This window comes from Pan troglodytes, chromosome 9 (assembly GCF_028858775.2).
Source record: "Pan troglodytes isolate AG18354 chromosome 9, NHGRI_mPanTro3-v2.0_pri, whole genome shotgun sequence".
Lineage (NCBI taxonomy): Eukaryota > Metazoa > Chordata > Mammalia > Primates > Hominidae > Pan > Pan troglodytes.
In genome coordinates this window covers 57,546,297-57,564,117 of record NC_072407.2, presented here as the reverse complement: position 1 = coordinate 57,564,117, position 17,821 = coordinate 57,546,297, and the positions used below count along the sequence as shown (strand labels likewise).

Genomic DNA, 17,821 nt, shown 5'->3' with positions numbered 1-17,821 from the left:
CCTGCCACCAATCCCCAGTAATTTTTGTATTTTTAGTACAGATGGGGTTTCATCATCGTGGCTGGGCTGGTCTTGAACTCCTAACCTTGTGATCCACCTGCCTCGGCCTCCCAAAGACCTACGATTGCAAGTGTGAGCCACTGCACCTAGCCAATCCTGTCTTTCATTAAAGACAATATCATCTGTCATCCAAATATCCTGAACTGGAAATGAATAGACATGACCTGCGGAATGGAAGCAACCTTAAAACAAAATTAATAACACAGAAAACTGCTTTACTAATAGAATAATAAAAAATAAGATTTAAAAACAACTCTCTTTGCCCCAGAAATTTGTTTTAAGTATTAGCCAAATTGCTTTCTCATGAATTTGGGTAAAAGTACATCTACAGAAATGGCTTGTGTTTTCTCTTTTGAAAATAATCAATAACTTTAAGTCCTATTTCAATATAAACTGAGAAAAATAAAGTTACAAGGTGAGCTTGGTTTTATTTTTACTTGTACCAAGACCTTTTATTCAGTACCTATGATTTTATTCATTCTCCAAATTTCTCTATTAGATTTATTCTAGTCTCAGTGGATAATTTATACTACTTTTCTGATGGCTTTATGTAGATAGAGAGAAGCATCCCTACAGAATCTGTTGAATTGACTGCAGTATTTTACTGCCTATTTGTTGCCTTAGAACTGGAACAAATATGTTCAGTGTGGGAGATACTCTTTTTCTAACTATACTTAACTTTTCACACCAGAGATTTTTCATAGCATTTTTCATCTCTGATTTTCTCAACGAGTATATTAAAGGATTCAACATGAGTGTGATAATTGTATAAAACACAGTCATGAATTTATCAAAGGGAAAGTTGGAAACGGGTCTAACATACATAAAAATACAGGGAACAAAAAGAGGGCAACCACAATGATGTGGGAGATGCCGGTAGACAGGGCTTTATGCCTCCCTTCCTGACTGTAAGTTTTAAGGAAGTTTAGGATGACTCCACAGGAGATTAGCAGAAAGGTAAAGATGACCACACAAATTATTCCACCATTGGCAACCACAGTGAGTCCTATAAAGTAGGTGTCAAGGCACACCAGTTCCAATAATGGGTACATGTCACAGACAAAGTGGTCAATAACATTGGGGCCACAGAATGGTAGACTGTACAGAAAGACAATTTGAACCACAGAGTGCACAAAACCTCCAATCATGGCTACCACCAGCAGAAGGATGCAAACCAGTCGATTCATGATGTTCAAATAGTGCAGTGGCTTAGAGATGGCCACATAGCGATCATAGGCCATCACCACCAAAAGGAAGACCTCTGCACCACCAAGTAAGTGTTCTATGAAGAGCTGACCCATGCAAGCTGACAAGGAAATAGTGATTTTATCACAGAGTAAGTCTATCATCAATTTGGGTGACATGGCAGTGGAATATATGGCATCCATAAGTGACAAGTAGGCAAGGAAGAAGTACATTAGGGAGCCCAAGGAGGGGCTGCCAATAGTAGTCACCCAAATGAGGAGGTTTCCCACCATTGTCACAACGTATATGAGTAAAAACATGACAAATAATGCTTTTTTTACATCAGGATCCTGAGTGAGGCCCAGGAGGACAAATTCTGTAACATTGCTGCTTGGTCTCATTTACTCTTCTTTCAAGCTTATATCAGAAATGAGAGCTCAGGAGAACAGGGACTGTAATGAAATAGTGAAGAGAAAAATAAATACATCCATTATGTCACAGAGCACATCTACATCGTTATATCTTCCACGGTCATTTATACTAAATAAACGTTTACTAAGTCTCTATTGAGTTCCTCATCCAAACTGTCCAATAGGCCTTCCCTTGAAAATTCTATATCCCTCAGAAGATTTTGTTTTCAGCCAACAGGTAAATGATCTAACTCTAAGTCTTAGTGGGTATTCTGTACAGGAAAATAGTTAAAAGTGCAACTATCATTCATACTTTAATAACTTCTTATTTAAAACATATTACTTTTTTGCACCCCAATCAGCTTTGATGGACAGGGAACTGTTTCCCACTCTCAAGAAACTTACTCTTATAAACTTGTTATGAGTTAATGAGTGCAGCACACCAACATGGCACATGTATACATATGTAGCTAACCTGCACGTTGTGCACATGTACCCTGAAACTTAAAGTATAATAAAAAAAATTATAAACTTGCAATAACTAAATTAGCATAGATTCAGTCCTTCACATTTGTAGTAGTTGCAGGGACTTTACAATATGACCTGTGTAGCAACAAAATTAACCATCTTCTGAAATATCTCACATAGTACTATAACATTCCACTGTTAAACATTCAGACCTCCATGTCTCAAAAAAATAAACAGTTTTCTTTAATCTCTCATTAAATTTCAAGAGACTGGACTTTTACCAGTATAAATAACCACAAAATCTCTGACTGTTCGAGTTCTAGGGAGTTGCAATTCTTTCCATTACATCCTTGCCTATACCACAATCCAAACACATTTACTATTCTAATTTCAGCATAGTTTAAACTGAACTAAACTAACTCATCCCTGTCACCAGCCACTACATCAGCAACTAGAGGGTTTTTTTGTTTGCTTTTTTGGCAGAACTCATGCAGTGAGCTGGATAGTGAGAGAGGAGAAAATGTACAATGAAGAGAGAGGTAAAAAATGGTGAAACATAGTTTTATTTATAATGTTGTTCAGGTACTAAGAGTGCTCAGAAATACAACCTCAGCATCCAGACTAAAAAAGAAAAAATACTGAAGGAGAAATTCCAAGTTCAATGTAAGAAAGCATGGGTTCAGTCATTTTCTTTCCTTTGTTTTTTTTGAGATGGAGTCTCGCTCTGTCATCCAGGCTGGAGTGCAGTGGTATGATCTTGGCTCACTACAACCTCCACCTCGTGGGTTCAAGTGATTTTCCTGCCTCAGCCTCCTGAGTAGCTAGGACTACAGGTGCGTGCCACCACACTCAGCTAATTTTTGTATCTTTAGTAGAGACAGGGTTTCATCATGTTAGTCAGGATGGTCTTGATCTCCTGACCTCGTGATCCACCTGTCTCCATCTCCCAAAGTGTTTGAGTCATTTTCTATGTGTAATTACACATTTGTCTCAATTTGCTCACTGGAAAGCGATGGGATTGAACTAGATGAACTCAGAATCCTTTCCAGTCAAACTACCTATGATAGTGCAGCCCTACCTTATACTTATTAATTATAATAATTATAATTAAGTCTGTACTTATTAGTGCAGCCTTACCTTATACTATTCTGCTGACAATTTTTTATTTTTCATATTTTTATAATGAAGTAATTACAAAGCATATTATACTTACTTGAAAAATGTTAGCCTGTGGTACATGGGATTTCATAAATACAATGAGCAAATAATGACTATAAGTTTTCTGCTCAGTGTGTCCCTATTTAAGAACCAAGACTTATTTGGAGAGAGGGTGCAGCACTGTGGTTAATAATGTGGACCCTGGAGCCACACTGCCTCTGCTGCAATCCCAGCTTCACCACTACCGCTTACCATGTGACTTTGGGGCACTTACTAAAACTCTCTGTGCCTTAGTTTTATCATTTTTAGAATGGAGATAACAACAGTCCTTACCTCTTAGAGTTGTTGTTTTATTACAACAAAGCAAAGTGCCAAGAACACTGGCTGGCACCTGATAAGGGCTCAATAAATGATAGCTATTATTAGTGTTCTTCAGTGATTCACTGTGAACATAGAATCAGAACAAATATGCAGATCTTTGTCAACTTGAAAAGATTTATAGACATAGCCCAGGAAAAAAGGGATAGGATACCTATATTTCAGGAAAGCCTTTTGGAATCACACAATAAAATTGTATGTCTTACAAAATAATGATTTAATTATTTGAGTAGTAATTTTACCTGTGATGGAATGTAGCTTGACAAGAAACAAGCAGAATTATAGTAAAAAAAAAAAAAAAAAAATGGACCCACCATTTGGGAGAGCTCAGGAAATGAAAAGAAGGCTAAAATCAGAGAACAGAGAACTGTAGTTAATAAATGAGTATCCACAAGCTGTAAGAAGGTTAATGGGATAGTTAAGTGAGGCTGGTATTCTTTTACAATCTTCTTCAGAAAGATTCTTTAGTGATGAAATACAGGAAGTGCAACCTCCTGTGGGTCCCTGGGGTGACTTAGTCACAGTTTTATAAATCTATTTAAATGACAGTAGACTAGATACTTTCCTGAGCATATTTATCTATGAGTATGTTTGCTGGGATTATTTTTAGATTTATAAGTAGAAACCCATATTGCGCTTCCAGAACATAACAGGCATTGGTTCCTTCACACTCTAACACACTTGACATAATCTGCAATTTTAAACTCTCTAATCAATATATTTGAGCAATTGTACACTTTTATTAACATATTATATAAATTATAACATCCCATAAACTAAGATTATGATTATAAATCTATTGGTCTATTATACATGAAATATAAAACATGTTTTTCTTTTTATTTGGCAAATAGAAAAGGAAAACAAATTGGGCTATGTATTATAAAACCAAATATACATTGCATATTCTGAAAAATTTTCAGGTTTGCTAGCTTTATTTTCCCAATTAGAATTCCTGCAAAAAAATCATATGGTATTTAAGACATTAGCTGCATTTCAACATATCACAGGATTTTTTTTTTTTTTTTTTTGAGAGGGAGTCTCACTCTGTCTCCCAGGCTGGAGTGCAGTGGCACGATCTCGGCTCACCGCAAGCTCCGCCTTCCGGGTTCACGCCATTCTCCTGCCTCAGCCTCCCGAACAGCTGGAACTACAGACGCCCATCACCACACCCGGCTAATTTTTTCTACTTTTTAGTAGAGACAGGGTTTCACTGTGTTAATCAGGATGGTCTCCATCTTCTGACCTCGTGATCCACCCGCCTTGGCCTCCCAAAGTGCTGGGATTACAGGCGTGAGCCACTGCGCCCGGACAGGAATTTTCAATCTATATCTCTTGTCAGTGATTTCAAATACTCACATTTTGGTCCAGAAAAGCAACGCTTCTTTCAGTGAACGTTAAAGTAGATGCCTCAGGCATCTATGTGTGATCATAAAGCACAGGAATATACATGGCTGATCCATGAATTTTGAACTAGTTCCTGCTGGCTACAGTTTCCACAGTTCCACGCAGGCTTCTCATTATCTCAGTTGTTAGAGAAGTATGGCACTATCCAAAGCAGAAGATGAAAATGTAAAGATGCTTAAATATAATGTACAAATGTAGTTGAATACTCTCACCTCCTGGAAAATTTCTTCATAGAAAAACAAAGCTATTATATTTCCCTGACTATGTAAAATTTGACCTAATTGGTGGAAATTAACCTGGAAAAGCCCCTTATTTTGTGACACAACCAAACAAACATGTACCAACGCTAAAATTTGTTACGTGAAAGTTTCCTCAATTATGGCAAAGCAACCATAAGTACTTTACTGTGATTGAGGACTTATGATAACATTCATGTCCCCAGCTATTATGCTTTGTACCTAGCAAAGAAAATGCTGAAATTTAACTCCATGGAAAAACCGATGACAGAGCTTTCTCACAGGCAGAAGCCAAACTCTTCAGTCTTTTGGTCATTCAAATATCATTCAAACAGCATACCCCGAAGTTCACTTCTTTCGTAATTAAAAACATGTCCCTGTATCTCCCCTACCTCATCCCAGTTACTTGACCCTACCTCATCCCAGTTACTTGACAACTTTCACAAATTTTTGCAAATAAATGGAGAATATGACAAGAAAACATCACACCTAGAGGACTAGATACCAACTGAAGTCATACTCTACCTTGGGCAGAAATTTAACTCTTCAGATACCTGCTGGGTTATTCTATCAGGAAAATAATTATTCCATTTATGGGTAGAAATGATATATGACTTTTACATCATCAGTATTTTAAATAAAAGAGTCAGTAAGGCTGTTATAGATTAGTTAATTTGAATATTTGGAATAAATTCAAATGAAGTAATCTCTCTGAACACTTTTCTTCCCCTTAGAAAATCCCTAGAGGAAAAAGACTTGTGTCTCACCACGGAAGAGTAGCTAAATGCCAAATAATGTGAAAAGCCTTTAATGTGAAAAAAAAATTCTAAAATAAATTCAACAATAATCTATGAGTTTCACATCATGAAATACTGAGCTAAAGCAAGTAATATTTCATCCAGAATGAAGGGGGAACCAGCCCCATGTCCTCTTCCCTAAGCATATTTCATGAAATTCTATGCCCAAGTAGTGCTGAGGCTCAGAGGCAGAGAGACTAAGAAAGGAAGCTGACATTCTGATTCTTGAAAAAGTAGGTAATCATAGTTCTGCAGTTTCAGGTTAGAATACAGGCTTTGATCAAGTCCTGAATCGATGTCACATATAACCATAATGATCTGTAGGATTCATTCAATCCATTATCAATTCCAATGATATTGGAATTCCAATATCAATTCCAATATCAATTCAATAACTACTTCTACAATAAAGAAATTTGTATTAGCCTGCAAGGGAGCAGTGCTTTGGGCTTCCACTGCTATTTCTGATGACTCAGCTTACCATTGGCTCCATGGAACACCTTCATTGCATCACATGTTTAGTTAAATATTGGATCTTCTGTATCATAAAAGCCTTAGATAAAGAGTCACATAAACACTTATCTGAACCAGCTAAGGAGTTTATCATGTAATGGGCTACACTAAAATTGGTCATTTTCAACTTACCTAATAAATTGATTAAATTCATCTACCCCAAATGTATTATGTATCACTTCTAAAATTTGAAAATCATGTCTATAAGTATTGTGCTCTCCTACTGGTAAGTGGTAAAGGATGCACAAACATATACTTAATTCTGAAAAACTATCAGATATGACCAAATGTACTGTGAATTAAATTGTGACCTCAAGATGGAGAACTAATATAAAAATAAGCCATAATTATCTATGTCCCTTCTAGCTTAATTCAAATAACTACTAACGCTTTCCACTTCTCTGAGTGATGTACAAGCATTTTTCAGATCAGATGATGCCTACGACAGCCCAGAATCTGAATTTATTTGCTTCAATAATAAAAAGTACATAAAAATATTAACTAATGTTAATATGCCATAGTCCATAGCAATTCATTGCAATCCATAGCTATTACCAAACTAGAAAGTTACATATAGATACAATATATATATATTTATTTATTTAAAAGGAGAAATACATGTTTCTTAGTTCATTCTCACATTGCTATAAGGAAATACCTGAGACTGGGTAATTTATAGAGAAAAGAGGCTTAATTGACTCACAGATCTACATGGCTGGGGAGGCCTCAAGGAATTTACAATCATGCCTCTTCACAGGGCAGCAGGAGAGAGAATGAGTGCCAGCAGGGGAAATGCCAGACACTTATAAAACCATCAGAACTCATGGGAACTCAGTCAGGATTATGAGAACAGCATGGGGGGAAACCATCCCCATAATTCAATTACCTCAATTACCTCCCACCTACCTGGTCCCTCCCACGACATGTGGGCATTACAGGGATTACAATTTAAGATGAGACTTGGGAAGGGACACAGCAAAACCATATCAGCATATTATGTAGTCCCAGCTATTTTTAAGACTGAGGTGGGAGAATCCCTTGAGCCCAGTAGTTTGAGTCCAGCTTGGGCAACATAGAAAGACCCTGTCTCAAAAAAGAAAAGGAAAGCTGAAGAGCAGAAACCCAAATTTGGAGTCCCTTCCTCCAAAAGCATGAAATACTTCTAAAAGTCATAAATGAAAGCCTGAAAAGTTGGGTGAAACTTTCCATAGATGCTTTACCCTAAAGGACATCATGTAACATTGAAGGTCTACCAAGGAAAAGAGTCTTTTGTAAATAGCAAGGCTTTCTTTTGAGACCACAAGAGAATTTACTCTTGGATTAGGAATGCACAGACAATGGGGCAGTCTTCAAAGGAACTGAAGTCCAGCTTGCATCATCTAATACCTTGAGTAGATTAAGACTATCTAAGAATTTTTTTACTTCTCCAATCTCAACTCTCGAGTAGAAATACAGGAAATTCTCTCTTAGAGAAAAAAAAGGAATTGCTCCCTTAACTTTTCATATGCAAAATTAGGCACTCAAAAAAAGTAACAAAGTATAGAAGACATGGCCTGATGGAAAGGCAAGTGCAATAAAAACAAACGTAGCTTTTCCAGATAATGAAAAATAAGCATTTTAAAATAAGCTTAGTATGTACAAATATTAAAACACTAGATAGATCATAAAATAAACCAAGTAAATTGAAGAACTAAAATACATAATAAAAAGTTAAAAATTCAATGGTTGGATTTAACATCAAATTAGAGACAAAAAAATAGAGAATTAATAAATTGCAAGAAATATTAGAAGAAAATATGCAGACCAAAGTGGAGTGCAAAAAAAAGCAAATGCAGAAAGTAGTATAAAAGAGATATAAAGGACACAATGCAAAACTCTGACATACTTTTAATTAAATTACAATTCCAGAAAAAGAAGAGAAAGAGAATCAGGTAGGCAAAATATTTGAAGAGACATAGCTCAAAATTCTCTAAAACTACTGAAAGATATTAAGCTGTGAATTTATAAAGTGTTAAGAATTTAATGAAGAATGAATTTTAAAAAGAATAATTTGTTTAAGAAGGATAAACAGAAAAGATATAGCAGAATAAAAGCAAAATACAGACAAAAATTTTAAAAACATACCTCATTCAAGAAAATAATAATAAGGCCGGGCACAGTGCCTCATGCCTGTAATCCCAGCATATTGGGAGGCCAAGGTGGGTGGATCACTTGAGGCCAAGAGTTTGAGAACAGACTGACCAACATAGTGAAATCCCATCTCTACTAAAAATACAAAAATTAGCCAGGTGTGGTGGCAGGCGCCTGTAATCTCAACTACTCAGGAGGCTGAGGCATGAGAATTGCTTGAACTTGGGTGGTGGAGGTTGCAGTGAGGGGAGATATTACCACTGTCCTATAGCCTGGGTGACAGAGCATGTCCCTGCCCCCTCATCCCCTCAAAAAAGAAAAGAAGAAAGAAAGAAAAGAAAATAATAAGACTGACAAACTATTTCTTAAAGAAGCAGTGAAAACAGAAGACAAAGGAAATACATCTCCACAGTGCTAAATGAATATAAATGTCAACACAGAATCCATTTAAAATCTCACAGAAGTGAATGTAAAATGCAGAGTTTTCTGACTAATTAAAAAAAGAATACTTAGAGACTCTGGAACCAACCACAAACTATAGAATCAGAACTCTAAAGAATGATCTTCCGAAAGAAGGAAAAAGCTCTGATATGGAAAAAAGGAAATGCAGGAAAGAAGGAAGACTAACTAAAAGAAGAAATACAGGATTAAATTATATGAATATTAATTATACATAACATAAACAAACACAAAACCAAGAGGAAGTGGTGGATTTAAATCCAATACATAATTAGTTTTATTTTTTGAATGAGCAAATTTCAACTATTTAAGAGTAATTACCAATATGTCTCAGTTTGCTAATTGGAAAACAGTGGGATTGAACTAGATGAACGCAGTATCCTCCCAGTCAAATTACCTAGGACACTATTAGTGCAGCCCTACATTATTCTATTCTTCTGACATTTTTTCATTTTTCATATTTTTATTATTAAATAACAATTTTCAAGCTTATGACAGTTACATGAAAGATGTTAGCCTTTATATGTGAGATTTGACAAATACAGTGAGCAAATAATGATTATATGTTTCTCATGCACTGTGTAGCTATTTAAGATTCAAGGCTTCTTTGGAGAGAGAACAGAGCACTGTGGTAAATACTGTGGACCCTGGAGCCACACTGCCTCTGCTGCAATCCCAGCTTCACCAATTACTATGTGACTTTGGGCCACTTAGTGAAACTCTTTGTGCCTCACTTTCATCATTTATAGAATGGGGATACCAATAGTCCTTACCTCTTATAGTTTTTATTGTATTACGACAAATAAAGTGTCTAGATCACTGGCTGGCACCTGATAAAGGCTCAATGAACTGATAGCTATTACTAGTGACATTGAACGCTCTACTGTGAACACTGGATCAGAATAAAACATTCAGATCTTTGTCAACTTGATATGATTTATAGACATAGTCCAGGATTAAATGAATAAGACAATTGACCTCATGAACACTTTGAGGGGCATACATGCAATAAAATTGTATGTCTTAGGAATTATTGATTTAATTATACATGAGTAATAATTTAACTGTAATGTAATGTATCTTGATGGGCAATAGCTGGAAACATTACCTTTGAAAACAGGCACAAGACAGGGATGTCCTCTTTCACCACTCCTATTCAACATAGTGTTGGAAGTTCTGGCCAGGGCAATCAGGCAACAGAAAGAAATAAAAGATATTCAATTAGGAAAAGAGGAAGTCAAATAGTCCCTGTTTACAGATGACATGATTGTATATTTAGAAAACCCCATTGTCTCAGCCCAAAATCTCCTTAAGCTGAACAGCAACTTCAGCAAAGTCTCAGGATAAAAAATCAATGTGTGAAAATCACAAGCATTCTTATACACCAATAACAGACTCCCATTCACATTTGCTACAAAGATAATAAAATACCTAGGAATCCAAGTTATCAGTGATGTGAAGGACCTCTTCAAGGAGAACTACAATCCACTGCTCAATGAAATAAAAGAGGACACAAACAAATGGAAGAACATTCCATGCTCATGGATAGGAAGAATCAATATTGTGAAAATGGCTATGCTGCCCAAGGTAATTTATATATTCAATGCCATCCCCATCAAGCTACCAATGACTTTCTTCACAGAATTGGAAAAAGTTCATATGGAGCCAAAAAACAGCCTGCATTGCCAAGACAATCCTAAGCAAAAACCACAAAGCTGGAGGCATCATTCTACCTGACTTCAAACTATACTACAAGCCTACAGTAACCAAAACAGCATGGTACTGGTATGAAAACAGAGATATAGACCAATTGAACACAACAGAGACCTCAGAAATAACTCCTCACATCTACAACCATCTGATCTTTGGCAAATCTGACAAAAACAAGAGATGGAGAAAGGATTCCCTAGTTAATAAATGGTGCTGGGAAAACTGGCTAGCCATATGTAGAAAGCTGAAACTGGATCCCTTCCTTACACCTTATACAAAAATTAATTCAAGATGGATTAAAGACTTAAATGTTAGACCTAAAACCATAAAAACCCTAGAAGAAAACCTAGGCAGTACCATTCAGGCCATAGGCATGGGCAAGGACTTCATGACTAAAACACCAAAAGCAATGGCAACAAAAGCCAAAATTGACAAATGGGATCTAATTAAACTCAAGAGCTTCTGCACAGCAAAAGAAACTGCCATCAGATTTAACAGGCAACCTACAGAATGGGAGAAAATTTTTATGATCTACCTATCTGACCAAGGGCTAATATCCAGAATCTACAAAGAACTTAAACAAATTTACAAGAAAAAAACAGACAACCCCATTAAAGTGGGCAAAGGATATGAACAGACAATTTTCAAAAGAAGACATTTATGCAGACAACAGACACATGAAAAAATGCTTATCATCACTGGTCATGAGAAAAATGCAAATCAAAACCACAATGAGATACCTTCTCACACCAGTTAGAATGGTGATCATTAAAAAGTCAGGAAACAACAGGTGCTAGAGAGGATGTGGAGAAATAGGAACACTTTTACACTGTTGGTGGGACTGTAAACTAGTTCAACCACTGTGGAAGACAGTGTGGTGATTCCTCAATGATCTAGAACTAGAAATACCACTTGACCCAAGGATACCATTACTGAGTGTATACCAAAGGGATTATAAATCATGCTACTATAAAGACACATACACACGTATGTTTACTGTGGCACTATTCACAATAGCAAAGACTTGGACCCAAACCAAATGTCCGTTAATGATAGGCTTGATTAAGAAAATGTGGCACATATACACCATGGAATACTAGGCAGCCATAAAAAGATCAGTTCATGTCCTTTGTAGGGACATGGATGTAGCTGGAAACCATCATTCTGAACAAACTATCTCAAGGACAAAAAACCAAACACTGCATGTTCTCACTCATAGGTGGGAATTGAACAATGAGAACACTTGGACACAGGGTGGGGAACATCACACATTGGGGCCTGTCATGGGGTGGGCAGATGGGGGAGGGATGGCATTAGGAGAAATACCTAATGTAAATAATGAATTAATGGGTGCAGCAAACCAACATGGCACATGTATACATATGTAACAAACCTGCATGTTGTGCACATGTACCCTAGAACTTAAAGTATGATAAAGAAAAGAAAAGGATATGAATGGAAAGTTCATTAAAAAACAGAAATCGTATTATGCTTCCAGAACCTAATAGTCACTGATTCCTTTACACACTAACACATTTGTCATGATATGCAATTTTAAATTATTTAATCAAATATATCTAAAAGTAATTCTTTATTAACATTTCATGTAAAATATTATATCCTATAAATTAAGATGATAAATCTGTCTATTTATTACGGATGTAACATGGAACATATTTCTCTACTTAATGGCAAAATGGAAAATAAATGCCTATCAGACTGCATTCTAAAACCAAATATACTTTGTATACTCCCTTAAGGTCTGTGTTTTGCTAGCTTAATTTTCTCAATTAGAATTCCTCCAATGAAAACATGTAATAGTTAAAACATTAGCTGCATTTAAACATATCAAAGGAATTTTTAATGAATATCCCTGTCGGTGATTTCAAGAATTCACATCATGAGCTTTGTCCTTGGTCAAAAAAATCAATGCATCTTTTACTGAGGGTTACTGTAGATATTTCCTGCATCTATGAGTGATCATAAAACATGAAAATCAATGGTTTATCCATGGATCTAAAAATAGATTTAGTTTCTAGTTTCTGTATTTTCACACAGGTTTCTCATTATTTCAGTCTTTCAGAAAAGTATAAAAGTATTCAAAGCAGGTGCCAAAAATATAAAGATGCTTAAACATAATCTCAATATTTACTGTATAAAGGTAGTTGAATATTCTCACCTGCTGAAAAAATTTCTTCATAGAAAAACAAATATTCAGCATTTGCATGACTTACAAAAATTGACATAACAGGTGGAAATTAACCTGGATGAGTTCATTATTTAGTGGCACAAATAAACACAATATTTAGCAACACTAAAATTCATTACCTGAATGTTTCTCTTCTCATTCAATTATAGTGAAGCACCCATAAGTACATTACTATGATTGAGGATTTATGATAACTCTCATGTGCCTAGCTATTAAGCTCTGTAGCTAGCAAGGAAAATGCAGGGAATTAACTTTGCAAAAAAGTCAATGACAGAGTTTTCTCCTGCTTTTAAATAGGAAAGAAGTGGTCTTCGAAATAAGCTCTTTGAATGACTAAAAGGTTGAAGAGTTCTGCTTAAATTAAACCTTTCAGTCATTCAAATAGCACATCCCTAAGACACTTCTTTCCTAATTAAATGCAGTTTTCCATATCTACCCAATCTCATTCCAGGAAATTGAGACCTTTCATAAATTACTACAAGCAATGGTGGATATAACAAGAAAACATCACACCTAAAGAACTAGATACCAAGTGAAGGCATACTTTATCTTTGCAGGGAGTTTAACTCTTCAGATATCAGTTGAATTTTCCTACCAGGAAAATAATTCTTCAATTTATGTGTGTAGACACAGTCTATGACATTTACATCATCACTATTTTAAATTAAAGAGGTCAATATAGATTACTTAGAATATTCAGAACAAATTCAAATGAAGTTATCTCTCCAAACACATTTTTCCCTACAACAATCTCTAAGAAAAAGGACTTGGCTCTTGCCAAGGAAGACTAGCTGAATGCCAAGTAATGTGTAAAGTCTGTAATGTAAATAAGCAAATTCTAATGTAAATGGAAAAATAAATATGACTTTCATATTATGAAATATTTATGGAAAGCAAATCATTCATTCAGCCAGAATGAACCAGACTGATATTTACTTACCCAATTATAAAACCAGCAAAGAGCCGCCTTCCCTTTGCTATTAGGAGTCTGTGCCCAAGAAGCCCTGAAGCTCAAAGGCAGAGATCCTTGGAATAAAGTTGATGTTCTACTTATTGGAAAAACAGGTAGTCACAGTTCTGCAATTTTAGTTAGACTACAGGATTTTGATCATGGCCTGAATTTGTGTCAGATGAAACCATAATGATATGTAGTCCATTAATTAGATCCCTTAATTTTAGTCCAATATTAATTCAATAACTATTTTTACAAGAAAGAAATTGTAATTTTCCAACAAGAACATCATTCCCTAAGGATTTACATTGCTCTTTCCATAAATTGGCTTGTCATTGGCTCCACTGAGTACATTTACTTCACTATATTTTTAGTTAAATACTGGAACTTCTGTGTCATAAGGGCCTTACATATAGAGTCTCATAAATACTTACCTGAACCAGCTAAAGATATTTATCATGTAATAGGCACCACTTAACTTGATTTATCATGTAATGGCCTCCATTAAAAGTTGGCAGTTTTCAACTTGCCTAATAAATTGATTAAATCTAGCCACCCAAAATGCAATTTGGATCACTTCTAAGATTTAAAGGGCACATCAAGATGCTATTTTCTCCTATTAGTAAGTGGTAAAAGATGCACAAACATATCTTTAATTGTGAATAATGATCTGATGTGAGCAAAGGTACTATGCACTAAATTATGACTCCAAGATGGAGAACTAATATACAAGGAAGGCATAATCCTCTATGTCCCTTCCAGCTGAAGTCAAAGAACTACTAATGCTTTCCATTTTCCTGAATGAGGCAAAAGTGTTTGCTAGCTCAGATGATGATTACAACAGTCCAGAATTTGAATTTATATGCTCTATTGAAAAAATACATTAAACACATTAACTGATTAACTGATGCAGATGTTGCCTCAAAATATGCCATAGTCTACAGTAATTCACTATAACCCACATTTATTTCCAAAGCAGACAGTAAAATATAGATACAATATATATTCATCTTCTAAAAAAAGCAGAAGTCGCTTGTTTTACACCAAATTTAAAATTAGAAAAAGTAGAAGAGCTAGAAAAATATGAAATACATGCACTTTAAAGCATTTAAATATTTTAATAAGTAAAGAATTTTTGGTGATAACATTTCAAAGAAAAGCCAGAGTGCTAAACCCTGCCTTTGGGTTCTTTAAGAGTGCAGAGTAAACCTAAAGCCACAAATGAAAGCCTGAAAAGTGGGGTGAACTTTATATTGTTGCTGTTCCCTGAAGAATAAGTGAAATTCAAAGTCTACCAACGAAAAGAGTCCTTTGTAAACAACGAGGCTTTCATTTGAGACTACAGAGGACTTTAATCTTGGAGTAGTGATGAATAGACAAAGGAGTAGGGATGAATCGACAATGGAATAGTATGCAAAGCAACTCAAGCCCAGCTTAGGTTATCTCATTTCTTCATTGGATTAATATTGTCTGGGATTTTTATATCTTCAATCTTAGCTGCTGGCTAGAAAAATATTCAATCCTCTTTTAAAGAAAACCAACAAAATAAAAGTCTTAATATGCCTTACAATTTTTATATGCAAAATGCAGCACTAAAAAATAACAAAGTATAGGAGAAGACAAGGCCTGATCATAAGGCAAAAGCAAAATAAAATGAATATAGATTATTCAAATAATGAAAAACAAGCATTTAAAAATATGCCTCGTGTATGGAAATAATTAAAACACAAGATGCATAATACATTGAACCAACTAAATTTGAAAACTAAAACATAAAATAAACACAATTTAGAACTCAATGGTTGGATGTAACAGAAGATCAGAAACAGTTAATGAGAGAAATAGTCAATTAGAGGAAAGATTATAAGAAAATATGCAGAACAAAGCAGAGAGCAATAAAGTAAATGCAGAAAATGGCATTAAAAGAACTATAAAGTTCACAGTGCAAAATTCTAACATACATTGAATTATAATTGCAGAAAGATGATAGGCAAAGATGATAGGTTCTTCTGGTTTAGCCTGAACAACCAGTCTTATCTCCCACTTATAAGTAAGAACATGTAGTATTTGTTCTAGTTTGCTTATGATAATGGCCTCTGGGTCTATCCATGGTGCTTTGCACACGGGTCCATCATGTGCAAAGGACATGATCTCAATGTTTTTATTACTGCATAGCATTCTGTGGTGTACATGTACCAAATTTTAAAAATCCAGTCTACTGTTGGTGAGCATTTAGTTTGATTCTACATCTTTGCTACTGTAAATATTGCTATAATGAAAATATGTGATATGGTTTGTCTGTGACCCCACACGGATCTCATCTTGAATTCATAGGTGTTGTGGGACAAATGAGTGAAAGGTAACTGAATGATTGACTAGGTCTTCCCATGCTGTTTTCTTGATTGTGAATAAGACTCACAATTTTTGATGGTATTATAAGGGGAGTTTGCCTGCACAAGCTCTCTCTTTCCCTGCTACCATTCATGTAAGACATGACTTGTTTCTCTTTGCCTTCTACCATGATTGTGAGGCCTCCCCAGCCACTGGAAACTGTAAGTCCATTAAACCTTTCTTTAGTAAATTGCCCAGTCTTGGGTATGTCTTTATCAGCAGTGTGAAAATTGACTAATACAGTAAATTGGTACCAGTAGAGTGGGGCACTGCTGAAAAGATACCAGAAAATAAGGAAGGGACTTTCAAACTGGGTAACGGACAGAGGTTGAAAGAGTTTTGAAGGTTTGGAAGAAGACAGGAAAATGTGGACAAGATTGGAATTTTTCTAAAGACTTGTTGAATGGCTTTGACTAAAATATGGATAATGGTATGGCCAATGAAATCCATGCTGAGGTGGTCACAGATGGAGATGAGGAACTTGTTGGGAACTGGAGCAATGGCAACCCTTGTTATGTTTTCTTTTTTTTTATTTTAATTTTTAATTATACTTTAAGTTTTAGGGTACATGTGCACATTGTGCAGGTTAGTTACATATGTATACATGTGCCATGCTGGTGCGCTGCACCCACTAACTCATCATCTAGCATTAGGTATATCTCCCAATGCTATCCCCCCCCTCCCCCCTCCCCACCACAGTCCCCAGAGTGCGATATTCCCCTTCCTGTGTCCATGTGATCTCATTGTTCAATTCCCACCTATGAGTGAGAATATGCGGTGTTTGGTTTTTTGTTCTTGCGATAGTTTACTGAGAATGATGGTTTCCAATTTCATCCATGTCCCTACAAAGGACATGAACTCATCATTTTTTATGGCTGCATAGTATTCCATGGTGTATATGTGCCACATTTTCTTAATCCAGTCTATCATTGTTGGACATTTGGGTTGCTTCCAAGTCTTTGCTATTGTGAATAATGCCGCAATAAACTTACGTGTGCATGTGTCTTTATAGCAGCATGATTTATAGTCATTTGGGTATATACCCAGTAATGGGATGGCTGGGTCAAATGGTATTTCTAGTTCTAGATCCCTGAGGAATCGCCACACTGACTTCCACAATGGTTGAACTAGTTTACAGTCCCACCAACAGTGTAAAAGTGTTCCTATTTCTCCACATCCTCTCCAGCACCTGTTGTTTCCTGACTTTTTAATGATTGCCATTCTAACTGGTGTGAGATGATATCTCATAGTGGTTTTGATTTGCATTTTTCTGATGGCCAGTGATGATGAGCATTTTTTCATGTGTTTTTTGGCTGCATAAATGTCTTCTTTTGAGAAGTGTCTGTTCATGTCCTTCG

At 35.7% G+C, this 17,821-nt stretch overlaps 1 protein-coding gene across 1 annotated transcript; it reads right to left on the bottom strand.

Moving 5' to 3' along the window:
• Positions 1-661: 661 nt before the first annotated feature.
• On the bottom strand, positions 662-1,646 carry LOC100614880 (olfactory receptor 4A16-like). The gene is given in 3 exon segments (XM_009440394.1): positions 662-687; positions 690-905; positions 908-1,646. Coding segments are annotated over 3 exon segments (981 nt in total).
• Positions 1,647-17,821: the final 16,175 nt, after the last annotated feature.